The 21924-nt window shown below is 38.5% G+C and overlaps 1 protein-coding gene across 6 annotated transcripts in view; it reads left to right on the top strand.

The window, feature by feature from the left end:
- FAM13A (family with sequence similarity 13 member A) overlaps positions 1–20693 on the top strand; it is a 144349-nt gene extending 123656 nt beyond the window's left edge. For all 6 annotated transcript variants that reach the window (XM_039353399.1, XM_039353400.1, XM_039353398.1 and 3 more), the window contains 10 exons: positions 4407–4620; positions 5649–5787; positions 6369–6450; positions 6560–6777; positions 8856–8939; positions 9983–10078; positions 12174–12257; positions 13703–13899; positions 14722–14823; positions 18323–20693. In XM_039353399.1, coding sequence (XP_039209333.1) covers positions 4407–4620; positions 5649–5787; positions 6369–6450; positions 6560–6777; positions 8856–8939; positions 9983–10078; positions 12174–12257; positions 13703–13899; positions 14722–14823; positions 18323–18449 — 1343 coding nt within the window. In that variant the 3' untranslated portion in view covers positions 18450–20693. The remainder of the gene's footprint in view (positions 1–4406; positions 4621–5648; positions 5788–6368; positions 6451–6559; positions 6778–8855; positions 8940–9982; positions 10079–12173; positions 12258–13702; positions 13900–14721; positions 14824–18322) is intronic.
- Positions 20694–21924: the final 1231 nt, after the last annotated feature.

The following is a 21924-nucleotide window of genomic DNA, read 5'->3' as shown; positions in this document are numbered from 1 at the left end:
TTTCGGTCCTCTGAATTTGTGCTGTATTACCTCACACGCTCTTAATGCCTTCAACACTGTTAATATTGACACTTTCTGGAACATTTTGATTGCAAAAGTTAACACTGTAATAACCACCTACACGGCGCTGTATAAGAATAAATAGCAGATGGCACCAATTTAACTTTTCAGCAGAGTGTTTTTTGTTTTATTTTGTTTTTACAATCTCTTCCATTTTTCTCCAGTTACTTGTTCTTATAAATAACAGGTAACAAAACAAAAAAGAATTACTGTATAAGGGTTGAGGGTTTGTTTTAAGACGTAGTAGTGGTGCTTGCACATTTCTGATGTGCTTGCCAGAAAGATATATTAAGTTAGTGATCTCAAGAAACAGGGCCTTCTCTGTGATATCTCAATTCTAGCAAAATACCCTTCCTTCAAATTTTATTTTTCCTGAAGTTAAATAGGACTTAAAGAACATGATGTCCTACTTTACTTTTAAATCAATAGATCCCCATCTTTATTCTGTAAGCGGGAATTATTTTTTACTGTTGCTTTCATTCTAAATATGTTATTTAGTTAATTATATTTCTCATGTTCCAATTTAAATACTTACTAAGTTTCCCCCCCTAAAGAAAGTTTTTTCTCAACAATAAATATGGTAAAACAAAATTGCTGTCATATTTGAACAGAAGAAATGATAAGAATGATTTATTTGGTTTGCCTCTGCTGGCATATTTTATAAGAATAAGCAACTAAATGTTACCCTGTTGAATCAAATTTTAAAAAGTCCAATCTGTATGTAACAAAGAGATATCTCCCACAAACTCTAAAGCAGAGCTTTGTGGAATCAACCATCATTAATGATTTCCACCAAGCATCTGGTACTTGAAGATCAGTTCCTTGAACAGGAAGTTTATATCATTCTTTTTTTAATCCTATTTCACAGTTATAAACTATTGCCCAAATCCTCTGTTCTGTACTTTTTAAGAATAAATTCATCCAGATCAAATTCTTCCCTGCTTGTGTTGTGACTCATTTTCATGGAAGATGTCCACTATCTTTCCTTCGTCCTCAATATTGTCCGTTTCATACTTTTGCCCAGAAGCCTTGTATCTCCGTCATGTAGAAGAGAGACAAATGAGGAAATGCTGGACCTATGGAATCTTTGAGACATAATGGTTCTTTGTTTGCGGAATGCCAACTCAAAATCTAGGGGAAAAAAAAAAGAGCTTGCAGTTGAGCATAGAGTGAAGAGCAGATGATAACTAATATGGCAAACTATTGAGCTCCTCCCAAATTTTAACTAATATCTTAATTTTGATAGCCATCTGATTTAGTTCTATTCCTGATGGCGTATTAAAATGCTACACAAGGTTATTGGCAGTAAGTATTTTAGGCTGGCTTAACCCATCCATAAAAATTGAACAATTATATTTTTTCTGAAATGGTATAGGTTGGACTAGAAGACCTCCAAGGTCACTTCCAACTCTGATATTCTATTCTATTCTTCAAACCAGGCAACCTAAGGTTGTAAGAAGAGATTTGGACACTTGAGTATTTTTCAGTCTTGATATCGACAGCATAACTCCCTACATTGAAGCAGACCTGGCCGATCATTCTTGACATGCTGATTTTTTTCATTCAGGAAGTTTTATTCATGGGGTAATATTATCGTGTTATATTGGTATGGATCTGGAAAATTTCTACTCATTCCTAGATTTTTCTGAATATCCCGGCCAAAACATCAGTAATCTTACAAGAAAAAGTTGGCAGACAGTGATTTTGGAGTGAGTTTTAGGAATGTAAGGATTGGTTGCTGGCTTGTGCATGATCAAAACTAAGCACCTTCATATGCTTTTTCTGCTTTTAAAGCTCTAAAAAGAGCTTTTACACCAGTTCTTTATTTCTAATCTATTTATTGGGAATTTTTTCTTCATTGCCTCCATAATTCTTATTTGGAATCAGAGGGCCACAAATTGTAAACCAATTAATCTTAAGTAGGAGCATGCAAACCAGCTTAGTAAAATGTCAACTTGTAGATAAGAGGTATTGTAGGATACAGTGGGAATTATCACAAGGTATGACCATTTCTTTCAGTTTCTTCCAAAACACTGTTTTCCCTAACTTTCCATTCTAGTTTTCCTACTCTCTCATCTCCCCTGTAACCTGTACTTTAAATTTGGTCAATTAAGCAAAATGAAAGAATTGAAATAATTATTACTTTCTGATAATACTTTGAAATTAAGTTCTGTTAAGTAAAAATGGGATGAGTTGAATCTGAATAGTTACAGCTTGTAATTTACAAAAGCAAATTGAAAAGGGAAACATATTGGATAAATTAATGTTGGATAAATTCTCTTACCTGCTCATCTGAAAGTAACCAGTGCCTGGTTACAGATGCATTGGTAGAATAAGATTTGATGATGTCATAATAGAAAGCAGAAGAGTTAGATCATGCAGAGCAGCCTTCATCTTTGAGGGTGTAGAAAGACTAATACAAGGCCAAACCTTTAGTGGTCCCAACAATTTGAGGAGTCTTAGTATTCCTATAGATTCTTAAAAGTTATAATATAAAACTGCTTTATACTGCATATTGACAAATACACGCTACTGGTCTTTCTGGATTTTTTTGTCTGCCTTTTTCTAAACCATGATATATGGCATTTATCTAGCATTTCTGCAGACTAAACGAAGGACTTAATTCATACAGAGGTCTTTTGCTTATAATTATAAATAATTGTAATTACAAATTTTGCACCTATATCCATTCAGAAGCTATGGTGTGATTGTTTCTGATTTTCTTTTAAAAAGAAGTTCCCTGCCTTTTCATTTATGTGGCTCATTACATCATCACAGAGGATTTTTTTGAGGAGCACCTATAAGCCAGGAGTCTACATTGCAACATCTGCAGGCACTATGACACACAAGTCCCCTGATGGCATCTGCAAAATTCCAAAATATAATAATTTTAGTTTTTAAAAAAATAACCAACATTCCACTAGATTATCAAACCTCATGGCATGTTGATGTTAATATCTAAAATCTAAAAAGCAAAGAAAGACCAAGTCCTGGAGCTTTTGGAAGTGGTTTCTGTTTTGGAAGTTGCTTTATGAAGGAGTAGATTTGGCAGTACTATGTTGCAAAGTGGTGAGAACACGCTGTGGGAGAATCCAAAATAGTATTTCCTTCCAGACCCTGTTAACTCCTAGTATATCCCATGGGAATGCTCTGCAAGCTCATAAACATTCTTTTGACTTCTGAAGTGCAGAAATTTCAGCAGTTATAAAAATGGTTCATGTAAAATGCCTTCCCTTTGACCAAATATAGTTCTCACAAGTCTTTGCTGTTTAGATATATTCTAGAATTTTGAAAAAGTAGCGAAAGGGCACATAGGTTGCAAAGCGAACATAAATATCATAACTACCAAACTATCTGCAGTCTGGTTGCTGCCCTTGAAAATAACTGACTTCTTTGACTTACAATGTTCCTTGATTTCTAACTCTATCAAGGAGCCAGAACTAACAAGTAGCACCCAATTTACATTAATAGATAGTATTTAAGGAAACTGTTGGAGTTATACAATGTTTTTGACTTGGAAACTTTCAACGAATGCAAAATTAAGAGCTTAATAGGCTCTTACAATAGCTTTCTTGCATTTATTTTCTTCCAGTGTGTTTATGGCCAATTCAAATTACTGTATTAGTTAACCTCTGCAGAGTGTGACCTTCATAACTAATTCAACACCTGCCCTGTGCTTAGCTTAAGGTCATCAGTAGAATCTCTTTCTTCAATCTAAATCCAGAGATTTGTTCTGAAACAGCTGTCCTCCAGCGTTGAAATACTCATTTAGAAAAGTAATCATCACATCTTTTTAGTGAGGAACCTTTGTTACAATTGTTCTCTCAAGCATTTTAAAAGTATGACTTTATTTATCTGAAAAAAAGACTTTAACTTTTCTCTAAATAATCTATGGCTCAAATAGAAAAGTTATCTAAACCTTGCTGGTATTAAGGAAGTCAATGAACATTTTTCCATCTATCGTTGGATGGTAAGTGAGCTTCCTTTGGGGTCACTGGGGTATAACCTGCAAGATAGTTTGAATTCTTAATGACTTGTTTGTTGTGCTGTTTGTTTGTTTTTTAATTGGTACCTTAGTTTGTTTGCTGAATTTTAATGATGATGATTTCTACAGTATTAAAAGTTTAATTATGTGCAGTAGCTAGAGCAGGGATCTTCAAACTTGGCAACTTTAAGACTTGTGGACTTCAATTCCCAGAAGCTGAGGAATTCTGGGAGTTGAAGTCCACAAGTCTTAATTTGGAGACCTCTGAGCTAGAGACTTAGAGTCACTGAGTATTTATAATCAAATTAAAAACAATTGCAAACTAAGCTCCCAATTGTTGTTCCTGTCCTCTGTTTTCCAGAACCTGTCCCTGCCTTTTCCTCCTGGCAGCGTAATGATGTAGATTCTGATGAAGCTCACCTTTCCCCTAAGGCTGGACGCCTCATTCAGCAGCTTCTGGATGAAGACAGTGACCCATTGCTGTCCCCTCGCTTTTATAACTATGGGCAAAGTCAGCAGTACTTGGATGACACAGAAGTGCCTCCTTCCCCACCCAATTCTCATTCATTCATGAGGTAGGTTGGCTGCAGCATTCAGCACAGACATTACTTGGGTAGGACTTTATCTTCCTTACCGAACTGCTCCAGAATTCCCGTCTTCCATTTCTTCCAGCTGAGCCTAAACTCCTTCCCATCATGCTGCTTTCCATTTTTAGCAGATACTCAGTATGATAGGTTTTTGAACATAACTCAGTCTGCAATTCAGAATTCTCTGTGAGTTAGAAGAGAGTTTGTTCTTGTCGGTTTTATTTTAAAGATCTCCCATGTTCCTTCATATTTTGCTCTAGCTCAGATTGTGGAAGGAAAAAGAAAGGTGGGTCCACATTTGGGAATGTTTAATTATGTAAATATAAAATCCTACAGGGGAGAAAAGAGGAACTATAAAAATACAAAGCTGGGATTTTGTTAAGAAAATGTTTTGCAGGTGATGGGTTGAAACTATTTCTCCACCAACGTGGAATATTGTATCCTATTTCCTGATTGTACCATTTTATTTTGCTATGCATATAAACTAGGTTTTAAAAGCAAAGAATATCATTGATAATCTTTAAAAAATACATTAAATCTATGATCTCAACTGCCATCTTGATAGGTAATCTCAGTTTTAAGTCATGGAACAAAATGTAATAATATAGTGATAGCAAAGGAGGCAAAAACAAGCCATTTGGAATCAAACATCCAACTTCTACTCAATAAACAGCATTGGTGGGTGTGCGCACACACGTGTGTGTGTGTGTGTGTATGTATGTATATGTAGATGTATATATGTAGGTCTTTGGTTATTCGGGTTTTCTCCCGCGTCAAATTGGAAGTGTCTTGGCAACGTTTCAACGAAGTCCCATTGGAAACGTCACCAAGACACTTCCAATTTGAGAGAAAACCCGAATAACCAAAGACCTACATACAAACACCCGCAAAAACCTCAGAAAACGTATACATCAGCAGTTAATGTTTTCTGGGATTTCTCTTTTTACAGGATCCTCTTTTCATGTCATTGAATGTATACAAATTAATTGAACATAATGGCATGACTTTCATTCTAGGCGAAGAAGTTCTTCTTTGGGATCTTATGAAGATGACAGTGAAGATTTGACACCAGCACAGTTGACTCGCAGGATTCAAGGACTGAAGAAAAAGATCAGGCGGTATGAAGAAAAATTTGAGGAAGAGAGAAAGTATAGAGTAAGCTGATGAAAACTTTTCCTTCAGTCAAACAGCACTTCTCAGATTTTAATTTCTTTCCCAGTTACCCAAATGTGATTTACCTAAACAGCATAATCATTAAGCTGATTATCTAACAGAGGAAACAACTGACTTATTATTAAGTAGCCATTCTTTTTTAACCCATTGGGAAAAAGCCCACTGAGCTCAACAAATAATTCATATCTAAGTAAAAGATGTATTTGATCAAGCTGTTAATCTCTGCAGATGATCTAGAAAGTGTATGTGCAATAGACACCTGTTCATTTTATTTACAGTGTGTTTTAGAGAGTGCATAAAGCAATGAACTTTCTTTGTTTTTTAAAAAACTAATATATACCTTTAATATATACCTCAGAAAACTCAAGAACGTCTTTATATTAATTATTATATATTTAATCGTATTAAAGAAACCCTCTGGAGGGGTGTATTTTGGGAAATCTGCCCATCTTTTGGGAAATTTTGGAAAGTGCTGGAATAAATGTGTTTATTTACAAGCCTTGGTTTCAGTTCCTTCATTGACAAAAATCCTTTGTTCCTATTTGCTTCCCCCTCTTGGACAGCCCTCTCACAGTGACAAAGCAGCCAATCTCGAGGTGCTGAAATGGACAAATGACCTTGCAAAGTTTAGAAAGCAACTAAAAGGTGAGAATTAATCTGGCGACACTTCCTTGTTTAGAGTTGGACTTACCTGCATTTTCTTTTTGTTGCCTATCATTAAAAATACTTTTTTCCCTTCCTTGCCCAAAACTAGAATCAAAACTGAAAATGTCAGAAGAAGATCTGGCTCCTATGACTCGCCAACGTAGCAATACACTCCCCAAAAGTTTTGGCTCTCAGCTGGAGAAGGAGGAAGAAAAGCAAGAGGTTTCTGATAAATCATCTAAGCCTTCAGTGGAGGCAACTTTGGAATCCATGCAGAAGAAGCTCCAAGAGAAAAGGGCAGAAGCAAGTCGACCTGAGGACATTAAGGTACACTTAAGAAAAGAGCAAGAAAAAATAATAATTAAAAAAATCCTGCACAATTATTAAGATCCTGAAGTGGAGATGATTGAGGTGCTAATTAAAAAATGCCAATTTAGAATTATATTAAGGCTGTTTGTGGTATCTCTATGGAATAGCATAAAGTTCTAGTGTGAGAGGGTGAATAAAGGATATTGAAGGATATTTCTTCTAAATCATACAGATTGTTTGCAAAAGGTCCCAGTTAAGTGATGCAAAACTGTAGTATGGTCCCAGTGTGTTCCATTTTTTTCTCCCAAAGTGGCAGCAGTTTGCCCAAAACAGAAAGTTTCTGTAGAGTTTTAGACAACATCTGTTCTTGAAATCCATTTATTTGGAACCCCGTGAGCCTCTTTCTGTCCTGGAAGATTCATGGAAGAACATTCAGATTCCATTTCAGGAATGGACTATGCTGTTCTGCACTTAATTTGTGATTCAATCTTTCAGCCTAAGCATTGTCATCTTCAAAAGGTTTCATAGAAATGTTGAATGTAACCTAAATAGATTTCTGTAGGCGTTATAGAGTAAATGGTTATTTGAAGGTCTACAATACATATTTGAGAACTACAGTGTCAATGATTGTACTGCTCTCAATTATTTTGTTAAGGGTAGGAAGATGATCTTTGGCAGATCTCCTAGGGTTTTGTTTCCAAACAATAAAAATGACCTTGGCTATACTATAAATACTGATGGGTTGAAGGCAGTATCACTGCTGCAGTTACAAATTTCTTTCCGATCTTTAATACAATCTCTTACCTTTTGCTGAGCCCACAGGAAGGAAAGAATAGGGCTAGGTCCTGTCACCACTCTATGTCCTCAAGGCTACCATCAGCTATTCTTATCATACATGATTAAGGGGAATTAAAAACAGCATCAGCATTCTCAGTTGTTCCCAGAAATGTGTCTCAATTTTGTGAAGGACTATCACATATGCCTAATTACTTCAAAAAAGAACTATTAAATTACTAGCTTAGTTTTCCAGCGGTCTTCTAAAGTAGCTTGGCATGTAGTAATTTAAGTGGAAGTTTGGTTGTTTACGGTTCCAGATTACTGCGTGTTTTTATTTTTTTGTGGTGTATGTCTTCTATCCATTTTTATTGTAAGCTATTCCAAGTCATATATGTGGGACAGTTATATAAATCCAGTAAATAAATGTATGACTGATTTTTCTGCTCAGTAGATGCCCACCAGTCTAAGCTAATGGAAGATGTTTCATGCCACAGAGACCACTGAGCTAAATAATTGAAGATGCAGGACTAGTCTTCCAAAGGGAGTGCTGTCCGTCTGGACAACATAAACATTGCAGTCTAGGGCAAAAGGACAGCCAAGCAACATCATCAACTTTTCATCTATTAAGCCTTTTTTATTGACTTTTATCCATGTTGCTTGCCAAATTCAGTACTTGACATTACAACATTCTGATGTTTGCCTTTCAATTTGACAAGTACTGTAGTTACTGAATCTCATCTTCTAGAACCAACTATCCAACATTCATATTAAGTATCTCCTGCTCTAATCCATCTCTCAAGAAAGCAGTCAAAATATAATAGTATAGGAAATTGTCAATATATTGAGAATTAATAAGGCAGATATCCTGCAGGCCCAAGTCTCAATCCTCATATATTGTTTCTTTCAGAAGAGCTAAAATATTCTTACAAGAGATTTATCACTTATTTTCACTGACCCACCCATCCTTTTCTTGACCTTCTTCTTGAAAGTCCTGGTCAGGAAACCACATTTTTCAAAGAATTTTGTTCACATCCTTAGACCTAACAAAAAAGAAAAAGAAAAGCTACCAATAACACCAGTCCATACAGAATTCTGTGCGTATTGATTAATATATTGATTAATTGCATTTAATTTATTATTAGCTGCCTCAGTGGAGAAGCCATTCTAGGGGATGTACAGAGATAAAGGAACAGTTTAAAATAGACTCAAGATAGCCACTGATTAGCAAATAAAAAACTTGGGGATGGGAAACAGCAGTATAAACAACATACTGTATAACACTGTTTCTCTACTTTTTTGTCTGTTCTTCCTGTACCCAGGATATGACTCGAGATGAGATAGCATCAGAGAAAGTAGCCCTTCAAAAATCCCTCCTCTATTATGAAAGCATCCATGGAAGACCTGTAAGTATAGTAATTTTTATACCAAATGGGCTCAGCATTTGGGTAAATGCAAATGTCCAGTTGTTAAATGTGAGAACATGTCCCCTGTTCTTTGAACTATGCACAGAAAAATAGCAAGACAGAAATGATGATGAGTGGCTAGGTATTAATCTGTCCAGTAATTATAATCATTGCAAAGTGTTTAGATAAAAAGAGATTCAGGACCAGATCTTGAGCTTGGATATGAAAGATAACAAGGTTATTTTCCTTTTCAAGGAATTAATAAAAATGAAACGGTTTAGAACTGCAGACCTGAATGATAAAAATTTCCATTTAAACTGATAACTATGATGATGATAAATGCAAAAATTTAAAGTACGATTCTGTATTGTTGCAGTTGTGTTACTTAAATTCCACATCTGATACCATGCATATATAGATCTTACTTAGCAAATAATAATAGGGGCAAACAATTACATAGAAATCAAGTCTGGTGACATAATAGGAAAGAAAGGGTGCTAAGAGCTAGTATAATGCCATTACGTTTGGTTTTATACCATTTCATTCCTTATCAGGAGCTCTCGTGCCCAGCTCTACCCTACATAAGGGGATAATAGAAAGTAGATTATCCCTTTCTTTCCCAAGAGATTCCATAGAAAACAGAGTCTGTGCTGTAAAAATGTGAATGATTACTAGCAGTAAATAGTTCTCTTTGCTGAAATCCGGCAACTTCCAAGACTTTTGCAACCCATACCCAGATATGGGTATGAGCCGTGGTGGCGCAGTGGATAGAATGCAGTACCGCAGGCTAATTTTGCTGACTGCCAGCTGCCTGCCATTCAGTAGTTCGATTCTCACCAGCTCAAGGTTGACTCAGCCTTCCATCCTTCTGAGGTCGGTAAAATGAGACCCAGATTGTTGGGGGCAATAGGCTGACTTTGTAAACCACTTAGAGAGGGCTATGAAGCACTGTGAAGCGGTATATAAGTGCTATTGCTATTGCTTTAGCAAAACCTACCTACCTATCACCAACACCAAAATTCAGGCAATTTTCTCCTTTTCAGGTAACAAAACATGAACGGCAAACGATGAAGCCCCTCTACGACAGATACCGCTTGATCAAGCAGATCCTCTCCAGGGCAAACTGTATTCCCATTATCGTGAGTGTAAACCGAATGTTTTGATTATTGCACTTGAATTTTCTTAGCAAGCAGGGAAGAGAGACCACCTTGTTGCTCACAGTCCACATCTCCTCTGTAGTAACAGCCAGATAATTACATGTACACCTGCACAATATGAAAAGAAATACAGGTGCCCTAGCAACTACTTAGGTCAGCGCTGTCAGCAGCATTTCCCAGTAAGGAGTCTGCTGTAATGAACTGATTGGACAAGATGTGGTTTCTTCTGGGTTATCACTTATACCATGGCAAAGCCAGGTTTCTTCTCCATGTGAACCATGAACCGTCAAAAGGTGTCTGTTCTGCATTGGCCATGCATTCTGGCAGAGCCATTCATTTTTGCAAGGTCTTAAGGAACAAAAGCTCCTAACTGGGAAAAAAATTTAAAGTTCTATTTTACTATGTTGCATGGTCTAGGACAGAAATCCCCAGTACTGTAAGCTGGGGGACATGTTTGGAATTGTAAGAACATAAAATACTGGCAGTAAGGATATCAGTACACTGTTAGACATAGAGCAAACTAATAAAGTTTATCCCCACCATTAATACTTGTCTATTTTTTTTATTTTTTTTTCACCTGGACAGGAGCAAATACTTCCAGATAAAGCTGTTTTTCCTTAGAATATCTCCAAGAACTGCAGCATATGCTGACAGAAGAGCCTTTGTTTTGCCATGCATTGGCTTTCAATTTATTTTTGTTTTCATCAGAAGCATTTGAAAATGAGAGCCAGGAAGTCTGATAAGCACCAATAAAATCTAGGATGAATTTCTCAGAACAGAATCATAGAATTAGACATTAGACCCCTGAGCACAGCCTCTGTCCAATTCAAGAAGACAAACTGAAGGATTGTCTGTTGAGCTTCCACAATAAAATGGAGCTCACTATTTATCTGGGTAATTAGTTCTTCTGTCAAACTATTTTTACTTCAGAAATCTTTTTAAACCTTCAACCAGAATCTCCTTTCCTGTCATTTAAATCCATTGTTTGGGATCCTTCCCTTTGAAATGAGAAAACATGCCTGTATGATATCCTTTCAGGTATCTGAAGACATTATATCCTCCTTCAGTCCTGTACTCAAGGCCAAAGAAGGCAGCTGCTTCAATTTCTTTTCATATGTCTTTGTTTATGCAGGGATTCTCAACCTTGGCAACTTTAAGACTTGTGGACTTCAACTCCCAGAATTCCTCAGCCAGCTTTGGGAGTTGAAGTCCACAAGTCTTAAAGTTGCCGAAGTTGAGAACCCCTGGTTTATAGTATGCCTAACATTTTTGTTACCTTTCTCTGAACCAGTTTCAATTTCTTGGAGCCCTGAAAGTCAGCTTCTCAGAATTAGTGGCAGAACTCAGGTTTTAGCAAAGCAAAATAAAAAAGAACGATTGCTTCCAGTCGTTCAGAAATTATATATCTTTGGGTGTACCTCAAAGTTGCATTTTTCCTTTTTTTTGCTGCCACATCGCACAGCTAACTCCTATTTAGTTTGCAATCCCACCTTAACCATTTGGACTTTCCTTTTACCTAAAATCCCCATCTTGGTCCATTAGAAAGAAGTCCTATCTTATCAGAGAGGTCCCCGAGAATCTTTGAAACTCCAGCCACCATCCACATCTCCAAACCTAGGCTTGTTTAGTTGTCTATGTCATTTTGCCATGAGGTTGTTGTATACTAATGGTCTCCCAACTTTCTGGCGTGGTGGAAGGGAGAGAAAGGGGATGGGTTTGTGCACACATATCTCTTTCACAAGTGCAGCTTCACGTGCACGCACATTTGCCCACCACTTCCACAGCCTGGTTCTAAGCAAGCTGTGGCCACAGACTGGGAGGTTGGGGGCCCCTGATGTATACTGTAAGAAAGGCTTTCTATGGTATAATATATGAAAAGCATGATGGGGAAACATTTTCTGTTCTGCATTGAATGGCCTAGAATACAAATACTCTCCTTTATTGGCATAGATTAGAATAACAATACCGTAACTATTCTGTTGATGTGGGAATGAATGTGCTGTAGGTTGTGGGGAAATAAGAATAAGGTGGAAAAGAAAGGGGTTGTAACAAAATCTATTTGGATATCTATTTGCAGGGTTCTCCCTCTAGCAAGCGGAGAAGTCCTTTGCTACAGCCAATAATTGAAGGAGAAACTGCTTCCTTCTTCAAAGAGATAAAGGTGAATCAAAAGTGGGATTTCTGGCTTCCCTCCCACATTAATTTATTTGTTCAACTTACATCAATTTTCCTCCTCCACTGTGGGTGATGATAATGATGCTTTTCCTTCATCTCCATGTTTCCAGGAAGCAAAATCAGTAGAAGAGAATATTTGCAACTCAGGGTTCAACTGTGCTCTCTGAGCTTGGTTGTTTTCATGTAGATATATCATCACCACACTAGGTAACCAAGGACATCACAGCAAAATCTATAGCTGTTTTTCACAGTTTGCCCACATTCTGCTGACTGATTTTACAATGTACTTCAGTTGTAACAGTTTTCTATCTTAATTCCTGGATTTCTAAAATCATCCCACCCATGGAAGCTAGAGATCAATTAATACACTCTGCTTTAGAAAATTGTTTTATTTAGTGATATACTTCAATTTCACAGTTCCCCTAGACTTTTAAGCTATGTGATTAGTGCAAGACCCAAGTTTGTCTAGAAGAGTATTCTGGGAATCTTAATTTTTTTTTAATCTTCATGCTTTTGCTTGTTGATTCATTACCAGTGTAAGAAATAACCTCTTTGCAGTTCTGTCTAACCACATTTGCCTACTACAAAAGGACATATCTGGCAATAAGATGATATAAATGGTTGTGTTGTCATCTCCCTTCCCCAACATGGATGTCCTCCAAATCTAGATCCTTCAGAATTTTCCACAGTAGACATGCTGGGTGTAGAATTACAAGAATTAAAATCCATCCAACAGTGTCTAAATTGGGAAGACTGGAATAGATGAATAAATCCTAGTTCACTAAAACACTTCCTATGTTCCAAGGTCTCTATTTAGGGATGGAAACATCTGTCTTCTTTTAAGCATTGTTCAGTTCCTAGAAATAGATTATTTGACAATTAAACGTGGCCACAATATAAATACTAGGTTCAGATAACCCAAACTGAAGGTATATTTTTGGTGCTGTCTAAGTACTGTGGCCTTTTCACTTGCTGGATTCCAGCTGGCAAAAGAAAATAAAACATTTGTACATCCTTTAGAATTGGAAAAAAGTCTGGGCAATGTTAGTCCGTTGTTGTTGTCACAAAGTCGTGCCTGACTCTCCATGATCCTATGCCCCATAGCACACCAGCCCCCCCTGTCTTCCACTATTTCCTGGAATTCACCCAAACCCATGTCCACTGCCCTCTATATCGGCCTACTAGCTTCTTTGCAAATCTTAGCAATGTTAGTTGTATATTTACATATGACAGTTTTCTTCCTGGTTCAGACAATCCCAGTTATTTAGAAAGCATACTAAAGAAGCATCCACAAGGTAGCAAGACACAGACTGCCCTTTCCCATGCTATATTTGAAAGTATTTGGTCTATGCATTTTTTTTAATATTTTCCATTTTGATGATGCACGCCTATCAGAGACTAATAACCATTGAAATCAAAATCTCTCCACAGGAGGAAGAGGATGGCTCTGAGGATGACAGCAGTGTGAAACCAGATTTCACAGACACAATAAAGTCTGACTTTGGCGTGCGAAGCTTTTTGAACCGACTAGAAGATGATGCTGACGGCTTCATTTCTCCAGTGGATGATAGGATCCCTTCAAGAAGCAGCCAGGACATGGGATTGTCAAATCTTCACGCTGCTCCTGTGTATGTCAATTTTTTAATAATCAACTTCATGTTCTGGGTATAGATTTTTTAATTTTTTTTTTAGTTTGGCTAAGATGTTACTAAACTTTCGCAGTGACATGTGGTGAAATTCCTGCCATTTATTGACCACTCAGCCAAATCTTGCATTTCAATTTTACCTTGAGAGGGAGTAGTCAATGTCCTTGTGGAAGTCCCCACTCTCACATCTCATGCAGGGGGCAGAATGGAAAAAGCTCTGATACAAATACACTTTGCATGCATTGGACAAGTGGCCATTGCTTTAACTGTACTAGTCAGCCTATTTCTGTTCAAAATTGACTCTTATTAGTGTGTCGCAGAAAAAAAAAATTCCTGACATTTTTCCCTGAAAACTTAGCAAAACAGGGGAAGAGTTGCAACAATTGAATGGAATGGAGTGGAATTTCAAGTCAGCTGAATTTTAGTCTTAAATTTTTTGCTTTTACTCAACTTTGAGTAACTCAACAGGCACTTGTTAAGTTAGCTAATTATCAATGGAATTGTGGAGTTAACAATTATGACATTGAGATTTGTGCTACTGAAGTCTCAAATTCCACAGGCTTCAATATGACAATTTAATAACATGAGACGACAATTTAACAGACTTAAAGTATAAAACACTTTGCTACATTCTCACTCTGGAGTATTAAAAATTTTATTTCTTAAAGAGTAAGCCACACGTTTTCCTTTTTTCTGACAAAGACAATACTTGGGAGAAATGTATCTTTTCCACCTTGTTTTCATGCTTGTTGGGTTTTTGTCTCTTTTTAATACTGGGCTGCCCATTTTTCTTTCATTTTGTAGGCGTGAACTTGTGGAGCAGCTTCAAGAAGTCAGGGAAGATAAAAAGAGGATCAGAAAAAAATTGAGAGATTTTGAAGACAATTTTTTCCGACAAAATGGAAGGTAACTTGCCATCCTCTTTTTTTTACCCCAACCCTGGACTAATTCATCTTGCATGTTATATTATTTTTAACTTCTTGCAAAGGCTCTGCTTACTAATCTTTGGTTTTTCCTCTCTGCCATATTTCTAAACTTCTAAAGTAAAGATCCTTTGGATTCTCGTTGGCTAACCAAAGGCCTCTGGAATGGTCAAAAGCAGGAGAGAGAAAAGGACACTACTCCCTTGTCACATTTTACCCTGAAGGTGGCATTTAAAGCTGTTCTGCCCCCAAACAAGAGATGGCATTGAGTAAGATAAGATAACCTTTATTGTCATTTTTATACTGTGGGCACAACGGCACACATCAAAAATGAAATTTAGTTGCCCACTCTCAAAGTGAAACACATACATGACACACACCTAAACATACTATGAACAACATATGTATAGACCCACAACCCTACATATACGTAGCAAATAAATATTAAATATTGTCCATCTTGAATATATAACGGAAGGAGGAAGCTTGAGAGTTCGCAAGGTTAATGCTGTATGGAATAAAACTCTGGCTGAATCTGGATGTTCTGCTTCGGATACCACGAAGCCCCCTCCTCCCAGAAGAGAACAAGGAAAACTGGTCGTGAAGAGGATGTGAGGTGTCTCAGATAATCTTACAGACCCTGCTCAAGCAGCGCTTCTGTGCTATGTCCTGGATGGGAGGGAGGGAACTGCCAATTATCTTTTCAGCCATTCTCGCCACTCTCTGCACCGCCTTCCTGTCTGAAGCAGTGATGCCTCCAAACCAGACTGTGATGCTGTATGATAGGATGCTCTCGATTGTCCCCCTGTAGAAAGTGGTCAGGACAGGGGAAGGAAGATGTGCTTTTCTCATGCTGCACAGAAAATGCAGGTGCTGCTGTGCCCGCTTCACCAGTTTCTCACTGTTGAGTGACCAAGTCAGCCTACTCGTTAGCTGCACACCCAGAAATTTGATGCTGGTAACCGTCTCCACAGGTGAATCATTTATGCACAGAGAAATGTGGCTGTGTCTGCCTTTTCTGAAATCGACAATGATCTCCTTGGTTTTTCCAGTATTTAAAACTAGGCTGTTTTCCTTACACCAGTTCACCAACCCTTCAACCTCCTTGCGGTAAGCTTCCACCTTGTCTTCCTGAATAAGGCCCACTACTGTTGTATCATCTGCAAACTTCACAATATGGTTGGTGGCAAACCTAGCACAACAGTCATGGGTCAACAGGGTGAACAGCAGTGGACTTAAGACACAGCCCTGAGGAGAACCTGTGCTCAAGAAAATGGTATTAGAGGTATTTGTTCCAACTCGCACATATTGGGGCTTGTTGGTAAGAAAATCAAGAATCCAGTTGCACAGAGGAATGTTTAAGCCTAAAAGGCCCAGTTTGTCTACTAGATGCTGGGGAATGATTGTGTTAAACGCCAAACTGAAGTCAACAAACAGCAAACGCACATGAGTATTTCTTTCCTCTAACTGCTTCAGGCTCAGATGGAGAACGGAAGAAATAGCATCCTCCGTAGAGCGATTTGGTCGGTAGGCAAACTGAAGCAGGTCAAAAGCTGGCAGGAAGCTAGATACAATAATGTCCTTTATCAGCTTCTCAAAGCATTTCATGATGGTGGATGTCAGTGCAACCGGACGGTAATCATTGAGGTCTGTAATTGTGGACTTTTTTGGCACTGGCAAGATGATGGCCGTCTTAAAACACGATGGGATCACTGCCTGCTGCAATGAGAGGTTGAAAATATCTGTGATAACACAAACCAGCTCCCCTGCGCATTCCCTGAGGACACGTCCAGGGATGGTATCTGGGCCTGCTGCTTTCCGAATGTTAACGGTCTGCAGTGTTTTCCGGACAGAGGTGACATCAAAGCTTGGCACTTGCTCATCAGGATGGGGCACTGCTTTCCTAGCAGGAGTGCTATTTGATGCCTCAAATCTACCGAAAAATGCATTCAGCTTGTTTAGGAAGTTTGTGTCATCCTTGCATCTCGATGGAGCCACCTTGTAAGCCGAAATGGCCTGGATCCCTTGCCACATTCGCCACATTAATACATTGAGTATTAATTGCCTTTGGTAGAGCTGTCCTCCATAAATTGTTCAGTCCCTTTTTAAAGCTATCCAATCAAGCTCTATCTTGAGCTAATGAATTCCACCAGTCTGAGTATCAGAAGATTATAATAATGTATGGAACAGGCTTAAAATATAAATCCCTTCACTTAGAGTATGTGCATCTCAAAATTGCAGTATGGGGAACTAGAGATTTTGTTTGTTAAAGAGCCAGCAATGCTCTTTGCACTAGCTGGCAAACCAACAAATGTTCTGGGAAAATGTGCCTTGTCCACCTTGTTTTCCTGCTCTGCTTGTTGCTAGTTTTTTTATAGGGATTGTCATAACTGTCTTTCTATGAATGTAGTAGAGGATATTAATATCCAGAAGATCTACAGATAGTCCTTGACTTACGACCACAATTGAGGCCAACATTTCTATTACTCATTTAGCAAATAAATTAAATGAGTTTTGCCCCATTTTACAATCTTTCTTGCCACCGTTGCTAAGTGAATCCCTGCAGAGGTTAAATTAGTAACATGATTGTGAAGCAAATCTGGCCTCTCCATTGATTTTGCTTGTCAGAAGGTCACAAAAGATGATCGTGTGACCCCGTGACACTGCAACCATCATAAATTTAAACCAGTTACCAAGCAGCCGCACTTTGATCATAGGACCGTGGGGAAGTTGCAGTGGTCATAAGTGTGAAAAACGGGTGTCATTGTTTTCAGTGCCATTGTAATTTTGAGCGGTCGCTAAACGAATGGTTGTAAGTCAAGGACTACCTGTACTTCCTTTCACTAAAGGGTTGGACTCACACTTGAATTTTCCTTTTTTTAAATTCCCTAAAGCAGTGATGGTGAACCTATGGCACACGTGCCAGAGGTGGCACTTCAGAGCCCTCTCTGTGGGCATGCACGTTGTTGCCCCAGCCCCGCCTCCTCCCGCGGCCCTTTCCTCACCAGCAGCCCCCCCGGAGAGTCGCCCCTGGGTGCAGCCCGTGCAGAGCAGTGCAGCCAAGAACATGGCAGCCAGGCAGCAGGGACAAGACTCCACCTTCGCGCCCCGATGCGCGCAGATGCTGCTGCTAGATGTGGGTGGAGGGCATGGCATGGCCATGGCATTGCAGGGTTGCCTGGGTGATCTGTGGCAGGCCATGGAGGTGGTGGGTGGCCCTGAGAGTGGGCGGGGTCAGAGCAGGGGGTGGAGCAGGGGCAGGTGGCGGAGCAGGTGGGCGGGCCTAGGGGCGGGGTGGTTTTTGGGCACTCGGTCTCTAAAAGGTTCGCCATCACTGCCCTAAAGCATTTTCCCACCTCCCTATCCAGGACATGCTAAGTTTACTCTTCTGTTTTCTCTCATTCCAAAAGTTGTAAAATATGCCTTTAAGGACACAATCCTATACAGGAAGCTGATATATTTCATCTGGTTGTGCTTTTTAGAAACGTCCAGAAAGAAGACCGTGTTCCCATGGCTGAAGAATATAATGAATACAAGCAGGTTAAGGCCAAACTGAGGCTTCTGGAGGTCCTCATCAGCAAAAGAGATTTAAGCTCCAAGATCATGTAATAAAGCTATGCTGGATTTGCCAATAATGTTAAGGTGTTGATGCAGCCAAAACCACAAAGAACTCAGCAGGAGCCCAATACCACAAAGGGCTTTCGTGGCTCTCCCTGACTGTGGCTGGCAGAAGATGATGGGGTATGAAGGAGGGAGGGTCCTGCATCTTTCTTCAGACTTGTGACCTGTTCTGCCATGCGGGCTGGCAAGACCGGGAGGGTGTTGACCCAGTAAAAAGACTCTGCTCCACATGGTTCCTTTTGCTTCCATCATTTGGTGACCTGCATTTGCTTGGACTAAAAAAAAAAAAAAAGACCTCAGTTTTTATCTTCTTTGGAGCATCAGTGTAAAAAAGGTGATCTAGTTTGAGTTCTCACGAATCTCCAAATAATTGCCTGTAATTTTCAGACCAATAAAACAATTAGGTCTGTTCTAACAGAAGATATGTTCTGAGACAATTCTGAGAGGGGAGCTGGGCCCCTCTTGTTATCTCATATTTGAGTGCAGGGTTTTCATTGTTACTGTTGGTACGTAGTTCTTGAAACATGCTCCGACTGAAAGTTGAATTGCCAATTGGTGGAGAACTGTTAAGTGTGACTGCCTTGGCTTTTAATATGGCTCCTTTTTAAAAAAAGAAAACACACTTTCTTACTAATGAACTTTTCAGAAATGCTATTACACAACTCCTACATCTGTTTGAGCTGGAAGAAATAAAAAATTGTGGAAGTGGACCTTGGAGAAATTGGGCTTAGTTAATGGAACCGTCCTCAAGAGTAGGAAGAGAAGGAGTGCAATGATCTTGGTAGCCAAGGTATTCTGATATAATTGTGGGTTTCAGACAATGTCTGGAAAGGATTTATCATACTTTGTCGTTGATGTGAAGATCGGGAATAATTGGACAAGCAACTTTGAAAGGCAGAAGATTATCACTTGAGTTTTCTTCTGCAGTAATGGGGTTTCTATGATCCTCTCTTGACTTGTGTCAGACTCTAATGGAATCCAGTTTATTGGTGCCCTGCAATATTTCTGAGAATTTTCTCTTCATATTACTGTGGCAAATGTGCTGAGATTTTTCAGCAAATCATTTTAATGCAAAAGCTTTCCCTATGATTAGAAAGCATCAAAATGTCTAGACTGTGGACTTTAAAATTAATGACAATGACAGTTTGTCTCATACCCTTATAATTTTTGTACCCCAGATAGCTGAATTTCTATTCATATTTCATTGAAGCTCTGTATGGTTTGGATGTTGCTGTATACTTTCAAATCTCTTGAGCAAAATGGTAGGGAGTAGAACAATGCACTTTAGAAAGAAACATATATTTTTTTAGAAAATGAAAAAACAGAATTTTTAAAAAATAACCAAATATGTACCTAAATAAAGGAAAAAAACATTTCATCTACCTGACTTTTCTGTTATGCCATTTTTAAAGGAAAAATATGACTTAAAAACCTTAAGATTTGCCTAGACAAGTAGGGAGCTAATTGGAAATTCTATTTATTGTAATAGATGCATACCTTATGAGGCACCAGTATTAGGGAATTTTTATATGTGTGCTTGATACCATGAATAATATCAGCATTTAACATAAATGATTTCCACCCTGAAAATCAACTGAGTTAAAAAATATAATTGTCAAACCCAAAACTATTAATTTAATGCTCAACCAAACAACCAAAACAATTGAAATGTTTGGACCCAAATGAATGCAACATACCTAAAGATTCAAAAATCTAATTCTGTAGGCTTAGAGTAGCTTTAGCCTTTTTTTTTCTCAACAATTAGCCCATTGTAGCACATAATAAGCTACTTGTGAAAGCAAATACACTGTCAAATGAAGAATAAAAGGAAACTCTTTGTAGTCTAATAATAAGTCCTTTAGCATAACTTTATATAAAACTCCTTTTTTACAACCCTGTAATCACTTAATTCAGGGTAGAGTCTGGGCAACTGGATAGAGCTTAGCTGGCTGGATGCCCTTCCTGACGCCATGCAGAGTTCACAGCAGACATTTTTGCTTTGCGCCCCAGGAAACAAACATCTGCCACTACCTGGGACTGAACTCTCAACCTTCCAAGTGGGAGGCCCCCCAGGCCGCTCAACATAACACTATATATTAACCCCAAATATTTCATGAATTCACTGAGATGTGCTATCCACTAAGTATTAGAGAATTAACAGGAGTAGTTATTTTCATATTTCATTGTTTTTAACCTGATCTTTCCTTACCCAAATTACTGTTTGTATGAAAAGAAAGATGAAAATTGGGGAAAAAAAATATTTTTCAGAGTCTAGATTAAGATTTCAGTTGGAAACTATCAAGTGATAACAGTATAAATGAAAGCAATGTTGAGGTGTCTGTTCCTTCTCTTTTGAATCTCAAGATGCTAAGCGATATGCAACCCTCCCTTTTTAAAACAAAGATTAATAATGAATGAAACTTTTGCAGATAGAAATTATTCCCCAAATTAAAAGGAAATAACTTGTAATTTTGCTGATGTGCTTACTCTTGGGTGAACAATTAAGTCGCATTTTTTTTCCCACATGAAAATAAACATGGAGCAACCAGCATGTCTTCTAATCATGGTTAAGCTTTGAGGTTTAATTCGTTTATGACGTGCCTGGGTCCATAGTCAAATTTGGCCTGTAATTAAAAGCCCAAGTGGCAAGGTCTGTCTGAATAAGGTTGCTGCTGGACTTTCTGATAAGTTGGCAAGAGGCAAACTATCATTTTTACCACCAGACTAGAAATCAATTTGCCATTTATATGCATGCAATGAGTAAATCCATAGCAAGAGTTTCAGGCATGTCTCGAGCTTCTCGTACTGCTTTCCTCATTCCTTTTGCCACTGGATGAAAGGGGTGGGCAAAATGCAGGCATTCTACAAGTAGTTCTCGACCTACAGCCATTCAGAGTTACAACGGCACTGAAAAAAGTGACTTATGGCCATTCTTTACACTTACGACCCTTGCAGCATCCCCGCGGTCACGTGATCAAAATTCGGACGCTTGGCAACTGGCTCGTCTGTATGACGGTTGCAATGTCCCAGAGTTGTGTGACCATTTTTTGCAACCTTCTGACAAGCAAAAGTCAGTGGGGAAGCCAGATTGAAGAGTGGCAAGAAAGGTCGTAAAACGGGGCAAAATTCACTTAACGACAGTCTCCCTTCGCAATAGAAACGTTGGGCTCAATTGTCGTAAGTCGAGGACTATAGTACTTAGCTGAGGATGGGGATCTTGTAAAGAGCCTTTGGATGGGAAAAGGTACTAGGACCTCATGATTCCATTAGTCAACTCTCTGGTGGGATCTGAACCCAATTTCTCTCCACCGGTTATAAAGCAAGTAAAATTACTACCAGTATGTCAACAAGAATGAATAAGCCAGGGGTCTTCAAACTAGGCCATTTTTAAGACTTGTGGACTTCAACTCCCAGAATTCCTCAGCCAGCCAGGGCTGGCTGAGGAATTCTGGGAGTTGAAGTC

This window comes from Crotalus tigris, unplaced genomic scaffold (assembly GCF_016545835.1).
Source record: "Crotalus tigris isolate CLP2741 ecotype Arizona unplaced genomic scaffold, ASM1654583v1 scf7180000018518.7366548510:968632, whole genome shotgun sequence".
In the NCBI taxonomy this organism is placed as follows: domain Eukaryota; kingdom Metazoa; phylum Chordata; class Lepidosauria; order Squamata; family Viperidae; genus Crotalus; species Crotalus tigris.
This window is presented reverse-complemented; position numbering and strand designations above follow the sequence as displayed.